The sequence below is a fragment of the Nuphar pumila genome, chromosome 8 (assembly GCF_984573655.1).
Source record: "Nuphar pumila chromosome 8, dmNupPumi1.hap1.1, whole genome shotgun sequence".
NCBI classification, from domain to species: domain Eukaryota; kingdom Viridiplantae; phylum Streptophyta; class Magnoliopsida; order Nymphaeales; family Nymphaeaceae; genus Nuphar; species Nuphar pumila.
In genome coordinates, this window is record NC_143256.1 from 101,598,507 (window position 1) to 101,616,134 (window position 17,628).

The 17,628-nt window shown below is 35.4% G+C and overlaps 1 protein-coding gene across 3 annotated transcripts in view; it reads right to left on the bottom strand.

Moving 5' to 3' along the window:
• Window positions 1–4,958: 4,958 nt before the first annotated feature.
• LPXA (bacterial transferase hexapeptide repeat-containing protein) overlaps window positions 4,959–17,628 on the bottom strand; it is a 43,724-nt gene continuing 31,054 nt past the window's right edge. For 2 of the 3 annotated variants that reach the window (XM_090016303.1, XM_090016302.1), the window contains exons 8-14: window positions 13,714–13,806; window positions 13,482–13,598; window positions 13,046–13,129; window positions 12,839–12,943; window positions 11,703–11,789; window positions 11,444–11,575; window positions 4,959–5,090 (exon numbers count right to left, since the gene is read on the bottom strand). In XM_090016303.1, the coding sequence (XP_089872429.1) occupies window positions 11,450–11,575; window positions 11,703–11,789; window positions 12,839–12,943; window positions 13,046–13,129; window positions 13,482–13,598; window positions 13,714–13,806 (612 nt within the window). In that variant the 3' untranslated portion in view covers window positions 4,959–5,090; window positions 11,444–11,449. Of the gene's footprint in view, window positions 5,091–11,443; window positions 11,576–11,702; window positions 11,790–12,838; window positions 12,944–13,045; window positions 13,130–13,481; window positions 13,599–13,713; window positions 13,807–17,628 lie in introns of those variants that run through there. The other variant, XM_090016304.1, reaches the window with a different exon arrangement.

Sequence of the window (17,628 nt, forward strand, 5' to 3'; positions counted from 1 at the left end):
CATGCCTTAAGTAATATAAGTAGTGATTGCATATTTTTGGAATGTTTTGTAAAATAGAACTAACATTAAGCTTTGTTATACATATTATTGTAAATGAAGTTGTAATTTAATTATTGTTTAACATTATTTAACTAGTTTGAATTGTATATGCATGTGTGTTTGTAATGTATTTAAAATATGTTTGGAATAAAGTTTGATATGTGTATATAACATGTGGCATTGTGTTGAATTGAAGTTTGAAATGTATTTGAAATAAAAATTGAATTGTATATATAACATGTGACTATGTTGAAATAAAGTTTAAAATGTATTTAAAATGAAGATTGATTTTTTTTTTATATATATAAACATGTGGCACTATGTTAAAACAAAGTTTAAAATGTGTTTGAATTGAAGACTAAATTATGTATAACAGGTGACACTTTGTTGAAATAAAGTTTGAATTGAAGACTGAATTATGTATATAACAGGTGGTTGTGTTATGTAAAAGTTTGAAATAAAGATTAAATTGTATATATAATAGGTGACTGTGTTGAAATTAAGTTTGAATTTTATATATAACATGTGACACTTTGTTAAAATGTTTAAAATGTGTTTCAATTGTATATGTAACAAGCGACACTTTATTAAATTGAAGTTTGAAATGTGTTTGAATTAAAGATTGAATTGCATATATAACATGTGACTGTTTATGTAGAAGTTTGAAATAAAGATTAAATTGTATATATAATAGGTGATTGTGTTGAAATGAAGTTTGAATTATGTATATAACAAGTGGTAGTTTGTTAAATAGTTTGAAATGTGTTTGAATTGAAGATTGAATTGCATATATAACATGTGACTGTTTATGTAGAAGTTTGAAATAAAGATTAAATTGTATATATAACAGGTGATTGTGTTGAAATGAAGTTTGAATTTTGTATATAATAAGAAAATTCTTAGTTAAAGTTTGAAGTGTGTTTGAATTGTATAATAACAAAAAAATTATCAGTTCAAAATGAAGTTTGAAAAGTGTTTGAATTGAAGATTAAATTGTGTGAATTTTCTCTAAATATATGAAATTTTCATGCAAATTCTCACATATACATGTGAGTTTCCTTTAAAATAAGTGATTTTTTTCCTTATGTGTGAAATTTCGTAAAAGGATGAAAAATTCGCATGTATACAAAATATGTGAATTTCACCTAAATTTATGAATTTCTAACTAAATATGCAGAATTTATATGGAAATTTGCATGTAAGTGAATTTTTTCCTTATCTGCAAAATTTTGCAAAATGATGGAAAATCCGTACGTATACAGAATAGATCACATATATACAAAACATGCAATTTTTTCCTAAATTTGTAAATTTTCAACTAAATATGAGAATTTCTTATGCAAATTCATGTGTGTGTATATATATATATATATATGTGTGTGTGTGTGTGTGTGTGCGAATTTCCTATTTATATGCGAAATTTTATCATATATGCAACAATTTTGCTTTAAATTTCACTATTGCAGAACAGATCTACTTGTTTAACAATTTAACAATATATACAAAAAGAATTAAATTTTACAACTAAAATTCATCTATAAACATAACAGAACAACTACAAATTTTGTCAACTTAACATGCAAAATTACAATCAAGTTTTTAAATACAACTATAAATGAACTTTATATCCAAATGGCATCCAAGTTTTTATTTATTCTGCAAAATTACATTCACATTTTTATTGTCAAAATAGAATATATATAACCACCAATGTATACTTCCCAAGACTGTCCATAGCTCAACTAATTTTTTTCGGCATCTGGAATGTCATAGTCTAATGCCCTCCCTTCCTCTCTTTGGGCCATCTCTTTGGCCCACTACAAACAAACCTTCACGTTTATACAATTTCATCATACGCTTTTCATAAATAGATATATCATTATAAAAAAAAGTTATTAGTAAACAACTAACAATAGATAAACAAATAAAATATATACCTATAATAAAACATGACATACAACATAATACAGACCATTTTTTGCTCAAGGTTTAATCTGCCTTAGTATTGGATCCGTCCAATCCAGGATCCACACTAGAGGAGCCCCCCCCCCAACCCGGAGTCCTACACATGCTGGACTATGGTGAGATGCTCCCCTAAAATCTCATACAGGGTAGGATTGTGCATGTACCCTTACCCTTCTATATTTCTATAAATAAGCATGTATAACTATTTAGTTTTTAATGAAGATTATTGAGTGATTCCTCTTTTTTTGTTCGTGTTCATGTAAGTGTTTGCTTTTGAGAGAACGATTCTTCTCCCTCACTCATCCACCATTGTCGGCTGGTAAGGAACATATTTCTCCCTTTTGGTCATCATCTTCGTTCTTTGCCTCATAACCCGCACCAGCTAGGAGACACACACCTCTCTTACTCAATTGGTTTCCTCTCTGGTTGTGTCCCTGCTCAACAACATGCCTCACCCCCACGCATGCCCGCCACTTCCTCCTTGGACGTGTCTCTGCTCTGTGACATGCCCAGTCTACTGCACGCTTGCCTAAATGTGTTCTCCTCCCTACCACACATGGTTAGTCGGTCCTTGCTCAACTGCAGCATGTCTGACACCTACCCGAACATGCTTTCTCCCCCGTCATCGCAGTTGCAGTTGCCACGCCTCTGTCGTTGTTGCCATGCCTCTGTCGCTATTGCCACACCCCCCTATTATTGCTGCAACAACCCTGCCATGGCCTTAGACCTCGCTCGACCCTTAGCCATCCGGGTGCAACTTCTTCCTGAGCCTTGATCGGCAATCCACGAGCCTGAGCCGCAGGACTGACCCCAGTGGAGAATTAGGTTTTGACATTTGCTATCAAAGCACTGTTCTGAGACCTATGTCAACCAAGTTCACTGCATTTGATGACAGAGCAAGGGCCTGTGCCCTTCTCGATTTTCATACAGGTTCGATTTGATACCCAAATTTATCTTTTAAACTATATTTTATTTAGTTTTTTATTGTGAGTCATATTTGAGTCACATTAGAACTATCTCAACACTAATCTAAGTAAGCCTAGACCACCAAATAGGTTTGTCCGATATGAATATTTTTTTCTAAACTATAAGACATGTCTTTTAACAATTTACTCATATCATAAGTTATCCAACTATAGAGAAGTACAAACTCTTGTTTGCATAGATCTAGCCACCAAATGGTAAATCCAACCATACAGATGTGTTAAGCATGATTTATATGGTAGCAAGTTTTATCCTGTTTAATACACCATAAGATCTCATTTTTAGACTGTAAAAACCAACAGCTCATAATTCATGAGAATAAAAGTGGTTTAAAAATGGTATAAAACATCATATTTGAGTCAACTTTAACACATGAAAATAATAAATAGAATATGAGAAACATGATCCAAGGATTAAATTTTGCTTTTGGAGCTTAAATCTATGTAAATCATCATAAGCTATGGTGTACAATACCACCACAGAAGCACCCTATATTTGGTTCGGGCCAAGCCGGACCGTGTCGGCCCAGTTCAGGCTAGGGTTGGGTCTAAGATCAAAACCAAAGCCCTGCCCATAGCGCATAACCATTGGCTGATGCCCACCATTAGCTAAAATGGACTCCACCAGGTCCCGGTCAACCTGGGTCACATCTCAAGCTGCAGCTTGGAAACATAAGCATCAATGGGAAACATCAGCAAAGGCATGCCAAGGCAATGGCTAACCAGTTTGTCTTTGGCCTGTGATTGTGTCGTGGACGCAGGCTGCATGAAGGAATTATCTCCAGTATGCAAAAGCTGGAACTCCCATCATCCGCCTTTTGCTTCCCATACTTCAGGGATAAAATGCATCAATGGAACGTGTTTTGTCCCTGAAACACTGAGCACCACATTTGAATTAACTCGTGGGCCAGAGTGGACAAGCGCATCCCACCAATCAAACGGCCCCTAAATATCCACCATGAGCGTGTCCTAGATAAGCCACTCACCAACCACTGTCGAGGGCGCGGCATTTAGCTATTTCACAACCATATAAAATCACAAGAAACGGTATATCCTTGCTGTTTTCAAAAAGTCTGGCTTCCTAAATTTAAGCCAGTCTACAACATCCTTTAAACTCTTACACGTTAAAAACTATTTTTCACCAATCTTTTTTTTCAACTTAACCTAGAGACAAGGTTATCATTATTAAAATAAAGAAAAAACGATAAAATCTGTCTCACAGACGAGGTCATCACCGATGGTAACATGCTAGCACCCTGGACTGACATGGTGGGGCAGGTGCCATTGAGAATGAGAACGTAGTTACAAGTAGCTGGTAAGTGAAAAGAATGAATGTAAGCTGAACACGCCCAAGGTCATTGCTTGAACGGAACATGTTGACAATCACATTGTATGTGCATAAAAAAAGCCTATCACCATCCTATTTAGTGGAGGCTACTGAACATGAACATGCTTCACTTAAGAAACGCAGCTCCATAAAAATTGCTTGGATTTCCGAAAATAAAGATAAAAATACATCAGTGTTTTTTTTTGTGTCAACCACTGAGGACCTATGTTGAAGAGGACATCTTTGGGGATGCTGCATGAAGAGGAGATCTTTGGGGATGCTGCATGAAGAGGTGCTTTTACATTTATATCACCTAAGCAAGTGTAAAGGCATGGCTGCATCATGACATTGCGGAACATCTCACAATCTTCTTCAATGGAAGCTAAATGCAGATCCTCAGATGACATTCTCAAGAAGCACGCTCTATATTAAACTGCGCACACCGACAAAAAAAATACATGTAACCTACACAAATCATAAAATAAGTAAACAAGTAAAAAGGATTTTTTCCAAAATTTAATACCCTTTCATATTTTATCTATTCTACCAAAATTGAGAAAAAAAGCTCTGAGATCAATAAGGAACTTTCAAGATCTTAAACAACAAATATCTTCTTAAATTTCACAGAAATCATAGCTTAAGACAACTTTTCCACCAAGTTGCCTTTTATTTACACTTGTTACAAATATGCACACTGCTTGATCAACCTTGATGTCCATCTGCGAGATGTATGGCAGTTATCATCATTATGCAACCAATTGACATAAGAGAAGCCCCTAGATCAAAACAAAAACAGCATTTAAGAGTGATGACTGAAAAAATGAAAAACATGCAACTTTCCATTTGGAAATGAAAGAATCAGAAAACACATCTGCATCTAATATTTACCCCGCTAGTACTAGTTCCATTGAAACGACAATTAGCGATATCCATAACCAACAACCATACATGATTTCATTAATCGACCAAAAAATTCAGCAACTTTCTCTTATAAACTGCAATAAATCCTAAAATACAGGTTTTTTGATCATTTCTGACAGGGGACCACATGGACAAGACCCCCATGCATCACCAAGAGGCCTTGTACTGTCAGGTTTGATAACAGCACCCAGATATACAGTTTGACCAGCTTTTATCAAGATACATGGTTCCAAAAAGGTAATCAGGCATATCAGATGTTACCACCTTGATAGTTCACACTATGGAGGACTCAGAACATTTATATGAACATTGATGCTCCTGCAACTACTGTGTTCCCATCTCAGACAAATTTCTAAAGACTGTTTTCATCATTGGGATGGCTTCAAACCAGAGTTATTGGAAGCTTTTTAGATAAGGGAGAAGTGTTAAAATGTAAAACTGTACATATATGTATATATAATAATATTATATTATTATATATATAAATACATTTTTAATTTCTTTCTTTTCTGTATTTTTTTTCCTTTATTTTTATTTTTTGTCTTTATGCCATCTAGTTCAGTTTGAACTAGAATGACTGTTGCTAGTCAAGTCCTGTCCAGACTTGACTAGCAATAGAGCTGTTGGACTGACACATTCCAACAGCTCTAAATAGAGCTGTTGGACTGTGCCCAACAGCTCTATTGAGTCCTCTTTCAGCTGTGTATATAAAGGGGTGCAGCCCCTCTTGTATTTCACTCCAATGCTTCTTAAGCAATTGGTTTTTCATATCAATAAAGAATACATTTTTATTTTTATTTTGTTTCCAGTTATACCCTTTTTAAGGGTTATGCTTTAGTGTCATTCTTGACACTTGCTCTTGTTAATCAAAGCTCGTGTTTCGAAGATCCCCATTTCATTTCATGGTATCAGAGCCGCGGAAGTACTAAATCTTGAGGAAAAGCTGCCTCGGTTTCCGTGCCCGTTTGCAAAAGTGTTCGCCACTTAAAGAGAAGTGTTTTATCACTTCATTGGAGAAGATTTCACATCTTGTTGTATTGTTTTTTTTTTTCTTTCTTTCTCATTTTCCTTCTTGTTTCTCTTCTATCCCTATTCTTTCTCTCCTTGTAATCGATGGATGACAATGATAAAGTCACCATCATGCCTATGAAACTAAGCGATACGAACTATGTAACATGGGCTTCAATCATGAAGCACCATATATGGGGAAAAGGCTTATGGGGGATTGTGGATGGTTCCGATTCGGAACCTAAGCTATCTCTTACTAAAAAGGAGGGAGATAAAGACGTCCCTCTATCGGAAGAAGAGAAAATCAAGGCTATTGCCTCATACGAGAAGAAATGGAAAGAATGGAGAATATCTCATGCGAAGATAATGTCATGGCTTATCAATAGCGTTGACATTAAAAAATGCTCAAGTCTTGCCAAATTTGATCATGCCGATAAGGCATGGGAATACCTTAAGAATATGTATTCCCTTAAAGATATTGCACACGTGTGCAACCTCCAAGAAAAAGTTCGAATGATGACACAAGGAGACAAAACTATTCGTGAATATTACAATGGGTTGTCCGAACTTTGGGAAGAACTTTCCCTTTTAGAACCAAAGTGGCATTGTGCCGAAGACATCGAGCTTCGTCAGAAACAACTCGATGTTGAACATTTTTACCAGTTTATCACTGGATTAAGGCCGAAATTTGAAACCACTAAATCGGCCCTACTTCACCGGGGAAAAATTCCTTCTATTGTGGAAACTATTGAAGAGTTAACAATGGAAGAAAATCGTCTCCGGAAAGGTTCTTTAAAAATTGAAGATGATTCCGTTTTAGCCGTGTCTAGACCAGGGAATCATGTTCGATCATATAGGCCTCCTCACTTTAACCGACAAAATGGTGACTATGATAAGAAGAAAGTTATTTGTCATCACTGTCATGAACCGGGACACTACAGGCCACAATGTCCCAAACTTAAGGAGCTGAGAGAAAAAAGAGCTGCAATTGCTGGATCGGAGCCTAAAGATCAGGATGCACCAGTTTCCCTGGCCCAACTAATGGAGATCCTTCAGGCTCTCATCAAAGGCGCCTCTTCCTCATCTGAAGCTTCAACCGGCGCAGCAACCTCATCTTTTTCTGATTTAGGTAAAATTTCTTGGCTTCTTGACTCTGGTGCATCTTTTCATATGACCCCAAATAATCAAAGTCTATCCAAATGTGTTAAAAATAAAACAAGTGTGTCAAAGGTCTTTACTGCTGATGGGACTTCTCTTGAAATAGAAGGAATAGGAGATTTTGAAAAAATTTATAAAACAAAATTTTTTTTTATTCCAGAAATTAGACATGTTCCCAAATTAAATTTAAATCTTTTATCTGTATCTCAAATTTCTGATTATGGGTGTAATATTTCTTTTTCTTCTCATGGTTGTTGGGTACAGGATCGCCAGTCAGGCAAGCTGATTGGGGAAGGCCATAGAGAAGGAGGACTCTATTACATGGATTTTTTGGAAATGCCGAAGAAAGCTTTTTGTTATAATATTCAAAAAATAGAGTTGGAACTGTGGCATAAGAGACTTGGTCACCCACATATAGCCAAAATCCAACATTTTCCAAATCTAGGGAAATTTTGTAACTCTGAATCATTTGATTGTAAAGATTGTATTCTCGGCAAAATGAAAAGATTACCATTTCAGAACAGAACCTTTTTCTCTTCAAGACCACTTGAATTAATACACTCGGATGTTTGGGGTCCTGCACCAGTAATTTCTAAAGGAGGATTTGTTTACTATGTTATTTTTGTCGATGATTTCTCCCGACATACGTGGATATACTTTCTCAAACATAAGACTGAAGTATTTCCATACTTTCAAACTTTTCATAATATGGTTAAAAACAAATTTCAAAATGATATTACTATTTTTCGCACAGATTCAGGGGGAGAGTTTTTATCCACAGATTTTCAAAATTATCTTGAATTGCATGGCATCACACATCAAAGATCTTGTCCTTATACACCTCAACAAAATGGACTGGCAGAACGAAAACATCGCCATATTATAGAAACCACTAGAACTTTATTAATAGCAAATCAAGTCCCTAAAAACTTTTGGGCAGAAGCTGCCTTAACTGCCACCTATCTCATTAATAGGATGCCATCTTCTTCGTTACAAAATATCACTCCCATTGAAAAACTTATGAACATTTCTCCAGACTACTCTAGATTAAGAATATTTGGGTGCAAATGTTTCATATTTACTGACAAAAATGATAAACTTTCCCCTCGTGCGATTCCCTGTGCCTTTTTAGGATATGCTGAAAACCAGAAAGGTTATAGATGTTTTGACTTCAAAAATAATAAACTATATGTGTCTAGAAATGTTTCCTTTCTTGAAAAGGAGAGCTTCTTTGATTTTAGAAAATTAAAAGACGTCACTGAGTACTCCTTTTTGCTAGATCTAACATCAACATCTGATGAATATGACCTTGATTGTAACTTTGATGATGATCCAAGAATTATTGATCTAATGTTGAAAATGAAGTTCATAGAGATACTAGTATTCAATATTCCAGGCGACAAGAGTCTAATACTCCATGTGCACTTGAGAAATATTCTAACATTCCAACTAGACAATCATCCTGAATCTCGAGGCCTCCAGAAAAGTTTGTATCATACGAGTCTTTCTCACCCACATATAGGGCAGTTATTGCATTAATTCACTCATATGAAGAACCATCCACATATTTTCAAGCAAAAAATGATATCAAATGGATAGAAGCCATGAAAGTTGAATTAGATGCACTTGAAAAGGCTTCTACATGGAATATTCAAGATCTTCCTCCAGGGAAGAAAACTATAGGATGTCGATGGGTTTATAAAATTAAAACCAAGAGTGATGGTACTCTTGAAAGATATAAAGCCCGTTTAGTAGCCAAAGGTTATGCCCAAGAATATGAGATTGATTATGAAGAAACCTTTGCTCCGGTGGCTCGTATGACTACTGTCCGAACCTTAATTGCCTTAGCTTCTATCAAAAAATGGTCTATTTTTCAAATGGATGTCAAAAATGCTTTTTTAAATGTAAAGCTAGTTGAAGAAGTATATATGGAACCCCCTCCTGGTCTAAGTATTCCTAAGGGTAAAGTCCTTCGCTTAGAAAAAGCTCTTTATGGACTTAAACAAGCACCAAAAGCTTGGTATGATAGGTTTAGTCGTGTTATGATTGATATTGGTTTTCAATTCTGTTTAACTGACACTGCTTTGTTTATTAAGAATTCTGATGCAGGAATCATTGTGCTTCTTCTTTATGTGAATGATATGATCATCACCGGAAGCGATAAACAGGGAGTTGAAACAATCAAAACACTTCTTAAATCTCATTTTGAAATGACTGATTTGGGTTTGTTGAGATATTTTTTAGGCATTGAAGTTGCTTATTCTCCTAAAGGATATTTATTATCTCAGACTAAATTTGCTTTTGATATTGTTTTCAGGTCTGGTATTACTGATGATAAGAAAGTTGACACTCCAGAAGTTGTTAATGTTAAAATGAAGATTGATGATGGAGAACTTCTTGCAGACCCTACTCCTTACAGACAGCTTGTCGGGGCACTTTCCTATCTATCCATTATCAGACCAGATATAGCACATGCTGTTCATACAGCAAGTCAATTTCAACATGCTCCTACTTCTGTTCATATGAGAGCAGTCATGCGTATTATCAGATACATCAAGTCCTCTCTTTCACGAGGACTTTTCTTATCTTCCTCCTCTTCTCTTGATTTAATTGCATATACTGATGCTGATTGGGGAGGTGATCCCAATAACAGACACTCAACCACTGGCTTTTGTGTCTTTTTAGGGGAATCATTAATCTCGTGGAGGTGTAAAAAGCAGCAGAAGGTATCTCTCTCATCCACCGAAGCTGAATACAGAGCCATGGCAACCACGACCATAGAAGTAGTTTGGCTCCGACGACTGCTTGCTGACATGGGAGTTGAAGCAACAAAGGCTTCACAAATGTGTTGTGACAACAAAAGTGCGATCTACATTGCCAGTAACAGAACATTCCACGAACGCACCAAACACATCGAAATGGATTGTCACTACGTCAGAGAGGAATATCTACACGGGATAATTGATCTGCCATATGTCACTTCAGAATATCAGTTAGCAGACCTCTTTACAAAGCCTCTCGCTGCTCCCCGATTTCACTTTCTCTTAGACAAACTTTCGCTCATTGTACTGTAAGTTTGAGGGGGAGTGTTAAAATGTAAAACTGTACATATATGTATATATAATAATATTATATTATTATATATATAAATACATTTTTAATTTCTTTCTTTTCTGTATTTTTTTTCCTTTATTTTTATTTTTTGTCTTTATGTCATCTAGTTCAGTTTGAACTAGAATGACTGTTGCTAGTCAAGTCCTGTCCAGACTTGACTAGCAATAGAGCTGTTGGACTGACACATTCCAACAGCTCTAAATAGAGCTGTTGGACTGTGCCCAACAACTCTATTGAGTCCTCTTTCAGCTGTGTATATAAAGGGGTGCAGCCCCTCTTGTATTTCACTCCAATGCTTCTTAAGCAATTGGTTTTTCATATCAATAAAGAATACATTTTTATTTTTATTTTGTTTCCAGTTATACCCTTTTTAAGGGTTATGCTTTAGTGTCATTCTTGACACTTGCTCTTGTTAATCAAAGCTCGTGTTTCGAAGATCCCCATTTCATTTCAAGAAGCACGCTTCCTTGAAACTCCCTTCAGAAGCACAATATTCCTCGCTTCTAAAATTTGATGAGAATCTTGATTCCCCCATGCTTCTCCTATGCTTTCTACATGCTTCGTCCATGCTTTTATGTTCTCTCACATTTCATTTTTGTGTGCTCTCTCTCATGCTTCCCACTCAATTCTCATATACTTTCTAATTGGTAGTCATCTTTTTTAGATTTCAATAAAAACTTAATTCCTAAATTAAAAAACATGAAATTTAAGAAGTCATTTTTATTTTAGTTATTATTTGTGTTCCATTTTTATTCTCATTTAATTTTCATATCACTTTCTTTTTATTCCTCGCTTATCACTTCTTATAAATTTTAAAATGCCTCGCTTCTCACTTCCGCTTCCTAGTCTAGCAACCTTGCTTCGAACAGCTTTTGAATATTTTAGAGGCCGGAATCAACCAAACATCAAATAAAAAGAAAACACTTACCAGTATTCAACCTTCAATAGAGATCCGATGGCTGAACTTGCAAATTCCACGTCGGTTGTGATGGAAAGAATCCCGAATTGATTGCATCATTGACTTCACAACCTGTATACTATACAATTCTTCATTTTGTTCCTGAAAATTTAAGCAATAGCATTTAGTACACTAGACATCTCTTAATTCGGCTTCCACAAATTTAAGAACAAACACCAAATAGAAAACCAGATGTACTGAATGAACTGCAAAAGATATCTAAGCATACCACATTCAGCATCCGATCTTCAAAGCTGCCTGAATCAACATCTACAGGCATGAATATTTTTTGGTAAGCTCCTCTCAAGCTTTTGATCTTAAATTTCATGGAAATGCAAAATATCAGTAGTTTAAAAAACCATACAAAATAAAATAAATAATACAGTTTTATTTGCAGTTTCAGGATCTCTTTCATTCCATATTTCCTTGAGCACACAAAGGAATAAGGATTTTCAGGCAAGCATCCAAATCATCATTTTGCATGTGATTTTATAATCCAACTTATTGACATGCACCATCCATCGGCAAATTGGTCTGCATAACATTCATAGTATAACATATCAGATCATCATCACTGTGTATCATACCTGCTATGTATGATGTGTTAAGATATCAATTAGAACCCCAAGGAGTTGCAGTCTTGTCATGTTGACAGGTGCAGGAGCAGTTTAGGTATATCATGGGTCTCGTGAATTTTGGAAAGAAGTGTTACTGCACATTAGAAATGCCTCATGTGCATGTTAATGGCACTTCTGAATTTGTGTAATTAAAAGTTCGTGGGTATTTCTGTGAATCAATCTGTGCACCCTAAATATAAGTTTTATATAGAAGAGACATCGTATAGACTGGGTGGTCTCCTTTGTTCGGCTGCCTATGCTGATTCCCCATCTCTAAAATGAATTTCTTCATAATATTCTATCATACACTAGGGAATGTAAATATCCTTCTTTTAATCTTCACATTTGCTCTTAAGTCAAACATAAAGGGTGATCTATAACTACAAGTGGTTTCAGATGGCATTCCAGTAAATGATCGCTAGCATGTGCTGCTCATCAATGGAGAAATTAGTTTTTGACTTCTTAATAACAGAAAAATGTCAAATTTGTCCTCACAAAGCACAAACTCCAGTATATATGTCTATTATCATCCGAGTACCTACTTGAAGTTGTATGTCCTCTGAAGAGTTTAAAATTCTGTGTGATTAGTCACAGAAGTAACTCTCCATTAATAATCTTTGAATTTCTGATTTAAATTTAACAAAAGAAACTACCTTAAGTGAACTGTAACATGTTTCCAGCGTATGTTTATTTCAGTAATAATTAACCACTATAAAAGATCTCCAATGAATTTTCAAAGTATGCAAACCTCAATATTTGAGAACCCATGACGTCGAAGACCCTCCAAATTCAAGCCACGAAGTTCTGCTCTATCTCCAGCTACCATAATGTACCTTGGAACATCTTGGGAAACCTGCAATTGCCAAATGGAACAAATCAAAGATCATATCATGAGAAAATGATAAGGAAATCAAGAACCCCATATATTCACAGGAATCAAAACATCTTGACATACCACAGATCCCCCACTGACAAAAGCAAATGATCCAATGTGGCAAAATTGATGAACAACAGCAGCCCCTGAAGTATGAACAAAGTCCTAGTCCAAAAGCAGGTAGTCAAATCATCTTTTCAGCCGCATCAACATTAAAAGGTAAACTTTAAAACAATTAGGAGGAGAAGAATAAGAGGCATGTTTGCAATGCCCTGTGATACTTGGATCCTGTGATTGTAAATCACAATCACGATACTTTCTCAAGGTTAGTGGAACAAGAAAAAGTACAAGTTGTGATTTTGATTTCCAGCTGTGATTGTTTTTTCTGTTTCTGTTTTTGCCTTGAATCTTGTGAAAGTTGGTCACAAGGTTGACCTTGTGACCCAGCTTTTACTTTCTCAAGCTTCTACTTCTCACCTGTGACCAAAGCAAACATGACAAAAGAGACAAGACTTACTTCCACCACCACATGTCCAGCTAAAAGAGAATTATTGGCAAAGATATTGCCTGCACCCACTTTGCAATCATGAGCAATATGACAACAACCCATGATAAGATTGTTGTCACCAATAACCTGCTTGTGACGATAACTCTTGATTAGAACTTCAATCAAATCAACACCTAATAATGAAAAGGCACCACACATGGGCAATAATGTCACCAATGAAGTATCTAGTGAAAAGCCGCACAGTTTTGTCAGTAGATTTGGAAGATCGATGAATAGATGCAAACTCTCTGACATCATTGTTGTTCCCCATGTAGAGAAAGCATTCATCCCCTTCCTGAAATATCATATTTTCAAAAAGTCACCACCAATTTGACATTTTTTGTAAGTTTCCATAAGGACTGATTCTTAAGTATTACTATTATACTAATACATTAGCAGGCGTCTAATATATGAATATGTATGAAGTAACTATGTTTGATAACCTGATAATTCAACTTGGGCAGCCAATCAGGTGGACAGAACTAGATAAGAACTTGAGTGAGCTTTACCCAAGTAATAGAGACCGTAGAACAGGCTTAGGTAAAACTGGGTGAGTCTTAGCAAAAGCCTTAGCCACTGTATGTTGGAAAACATTGTCAATAGGAAAGCCAACAAAAAGAAAAATATGCATTAGTCTAGTAGTTTATATAAGGCCCAATAAGAGTCTTAGCACAAGTACACTACATTTGAACAATTAGAAGAGTAATCAGACATCATCTCATATACATCATTGGACCAGCACACCTGAATAACAGACTAGAGTCACTAGACGTATTGATTTATAACTCAATATTGGTTTAAATGATTGGAAACCCCATACTCTCTAGTGCAGTCTGTCATGTGTGATGAATACATGCATCCTGTGATATCTTTCATAGGACCTGCACACTAAATTCTACTTGTTGGTTCTGTAATGCATGAGTTTATAGAGAAAGCAGTTTTCTGAAAATAATTCAAACATTGGCTTCAACAATCAAAAGCTCTCTCTCCCCTTTTGCCTCTTCTTCTTGTCCTCTCTCTCCCTCTGCCATTGACCCACCCCACTAGGAGGGGTTAGAAGAGGATGTCAGAAATATTGTGAGGTTGAGTAAGGGGTATGATAACCGAAAGTTTGCCAAGTGAAACCTAGGTGCAGGGAGTGGTTTAGTAAAAAAGTCCGCCAATTGGTACTCAGATGTGACACAGGACAGATCAATGGTTCTTTGAAGATATTCTTCTCGAACATGATGGCAGTCTATCTTGATGTGCTTTGTACTTTCGTGAAAAGTATTGTTTCTGGCAGTGTAGATAGCACTCTTGTTGTTGTAACACATCTTTGAAGCTCTTAGAATCTTGATTCTTATATCAGCCAACAATCTCCTCAGCCATATTACCTTCATTGTGGTAGTAGCCATGGCCCGGTACTCGGCTTCAGTTGAGGAGAGAAAGACTTTTTGTACCTCCACGAAATCAACGATTCACCTAAAAAAACACAAAAATCCGTGGTTGAATGCCTATTATTAGGATCACCTCGCCAATCTGCATCTGTATATGCAAGTAAATCTTATGCAGACGAGGAAGACATAAACAGGCCTCTAAAAATAGAATTTTTTAGATATCTAATAATACGCAAAACAGCTCTCATGTGAACAGACGTGAGAGAGTGCTGAAACTAACTAGCTATGTGTATAACGTGTTATATCAGGTCTAGTAATTGTCAAGAAAGAGCTCTGATAAGCTGTCTAGAAGGAGGTTGATCATTTACAGGCTCTCCCTCATCGATTTTCATTTTGACATTTGTTACTTCAGGGGTGTCAACCTTCTTTTCATCCGATATATCAAACCTGAAAACAATATCATAAGCAAACTTAGACAAAAATAATAAATACCCTCTAGAGGAGTAAGCAACTGCTATTCCTAGAAAATATCGTAGAAACCTAAATCAGTCATTTCAAAACTAGTTTTAAGAATATTTTTAATATGTTGAACTCCCTGTTTGTCTCCTCCAGATATTATCATATCATCAACATAGAGAAGCAGAATGACACTGCATCAAAATTCTTAACAAACAACGTTTTGTTAGTCACACAGGATCTAAAGCCAATAACAAGCATAATATTTTTAAATCTATTATACTAAACTTTGGGAGCTTGTTTCAAACCATATAATGGCCTATGCAGGTGAAGAGCCTTCGCTTGAGGAATACAGACTTGAGAGCGCCTTCATGTACACTTCTTCCATAAGATTGTCATTTAAAAAGACATTTTTAACATTCATTTGATATATGGACAAATTTTTAATTGAAACAACTACAATGAGAGTTTTAATTGCACTCATGCGGGCAACAGGTGCAAAGGTTTCTTCATAATCTATGTCATATTCTTGCGCATATCTCTTGGCACCTAGCCTAACTTTGTATCTCTCAAGGGTCCCATCACTCTTGCTTTTTATCTTATATACCCACCAACAACCTATGGGTTTCTTTTCTTATCGAAGATCTTGAATAGACCAAGTTTGAGCATTTTCTAATACATTTAGTTCTACCCTCATGGCTTTAACCTATTTGGAGTATTTTTTGGCTTGAACATAAGATGAGGGTTCTACATATGAGTGAATTAAGGTCCTGCGTGCTTGATATTTAGACGAAAAAAGTCATATGAAACAATTTTTTATGGAAGCTTTGAAAATCTAGATAATTTCCTAGTTTATAGTTCATCTTCACCTCAATTAGAGAATTTTTAAAGTGCACAAGGAGGTTTTGGATGTCCTCGCCTAGAGTATTGTAAACAAGTTTGATCGTTATGAGGTACTTCATCAAGAGGGTTCTACATATGAGTGAATTAAGGCCATGCATGCTTAATATTTAGACAAAAAAGAGTCATATGAATCAAATTTTGATGGAAGCTTTGAAAATCTAGATGATTCCTAGTTTGCAGTTCTTCTTCACCTAAATTAGAGAATTTTTCAAGTGCACATGGATGTTTTGGATGTCCTTGTCTTGGGTATTATAAACAAGTTTGATCATCACGAGGTACTTCATCAAGAGGCTCATTATCTCTTGATTCAATAACATCTTCAAAATCATAATTATAATCACAATCACAATCACAATCATCAATATCTTGGTTGGAACCAAGATCAAATAAAAACGAGTACTCAGTTACTTCCTTAGCTTGATCTTTATCAAAAAAAAAATCTTTTTACAAAAAAGTTAACATAACTTACATTTCTAGAAATATATAATTTTCTGGTCTTAGGGACATAACATTGATATCCCCTTTGGTTGTCACCATAACCAAAAAAGGCACAAGGAATAGCTCTAGGAGAAAACTTGTTATTTTTTTTAGTTATTACAAAACATTTGCAACTAAAAATTCATAATCTAGTATAGTCAAGAGAGAGTTTAAAAAGTTTTTTAATAGGTGAAATATTTTGTAAAGAAAATGATGACATTCTGTTTATAAAATACACAACTATTAAGACAGTTTCTACCCAAAAAATCTTAGGCACATGACTAGCAATAAGTAGGTTCTTGAAGTTTCAATGATGTTCCTATGCTTTATTTCGGATAAACCATTTTGTTGTAGTGTGTGAGGACAAGATCTTTGATGTATGATGTCATGAAGGTTAAGATAATCTTTAAAGTCATTTGATACAAATTCTCCCCTTGAATCAGTACGAAGTATAAAAATTTTGTTTTCAAACCTATTTTTAACCATCTTATGAAAATTCTAAAAGTGAAAAAAGACTTTAGAATGCACGATTACAATGCCAACAAAGGGCTACCCAAGTGCACAAATATAATATGGTCTCTAATAGACCGATAACAACCTCATAAAAGAGATACAAAAATATGAAATTCACAAGATCACAAAGGCATGTGAGATATAAAAATATGAAATCCAAGATCAAAAAGGCACAAAGCTCACAAGAGCATAACAAAAAAAGGTATTGTATTAATACACATCAAATGCTTTAGAAATGTATGAAAATACATAGAGAGGTGCGGCTCTATTTATAGAGCCTCACATGCTTTAAGGGAGGCAGTCCAACAGTCGTTGGACTGCCTCCAACGGTCATATTTATGACCGTTACTAGTTAGACTGTCCTCCAATAGTCATATTGACTTTACAAAAAA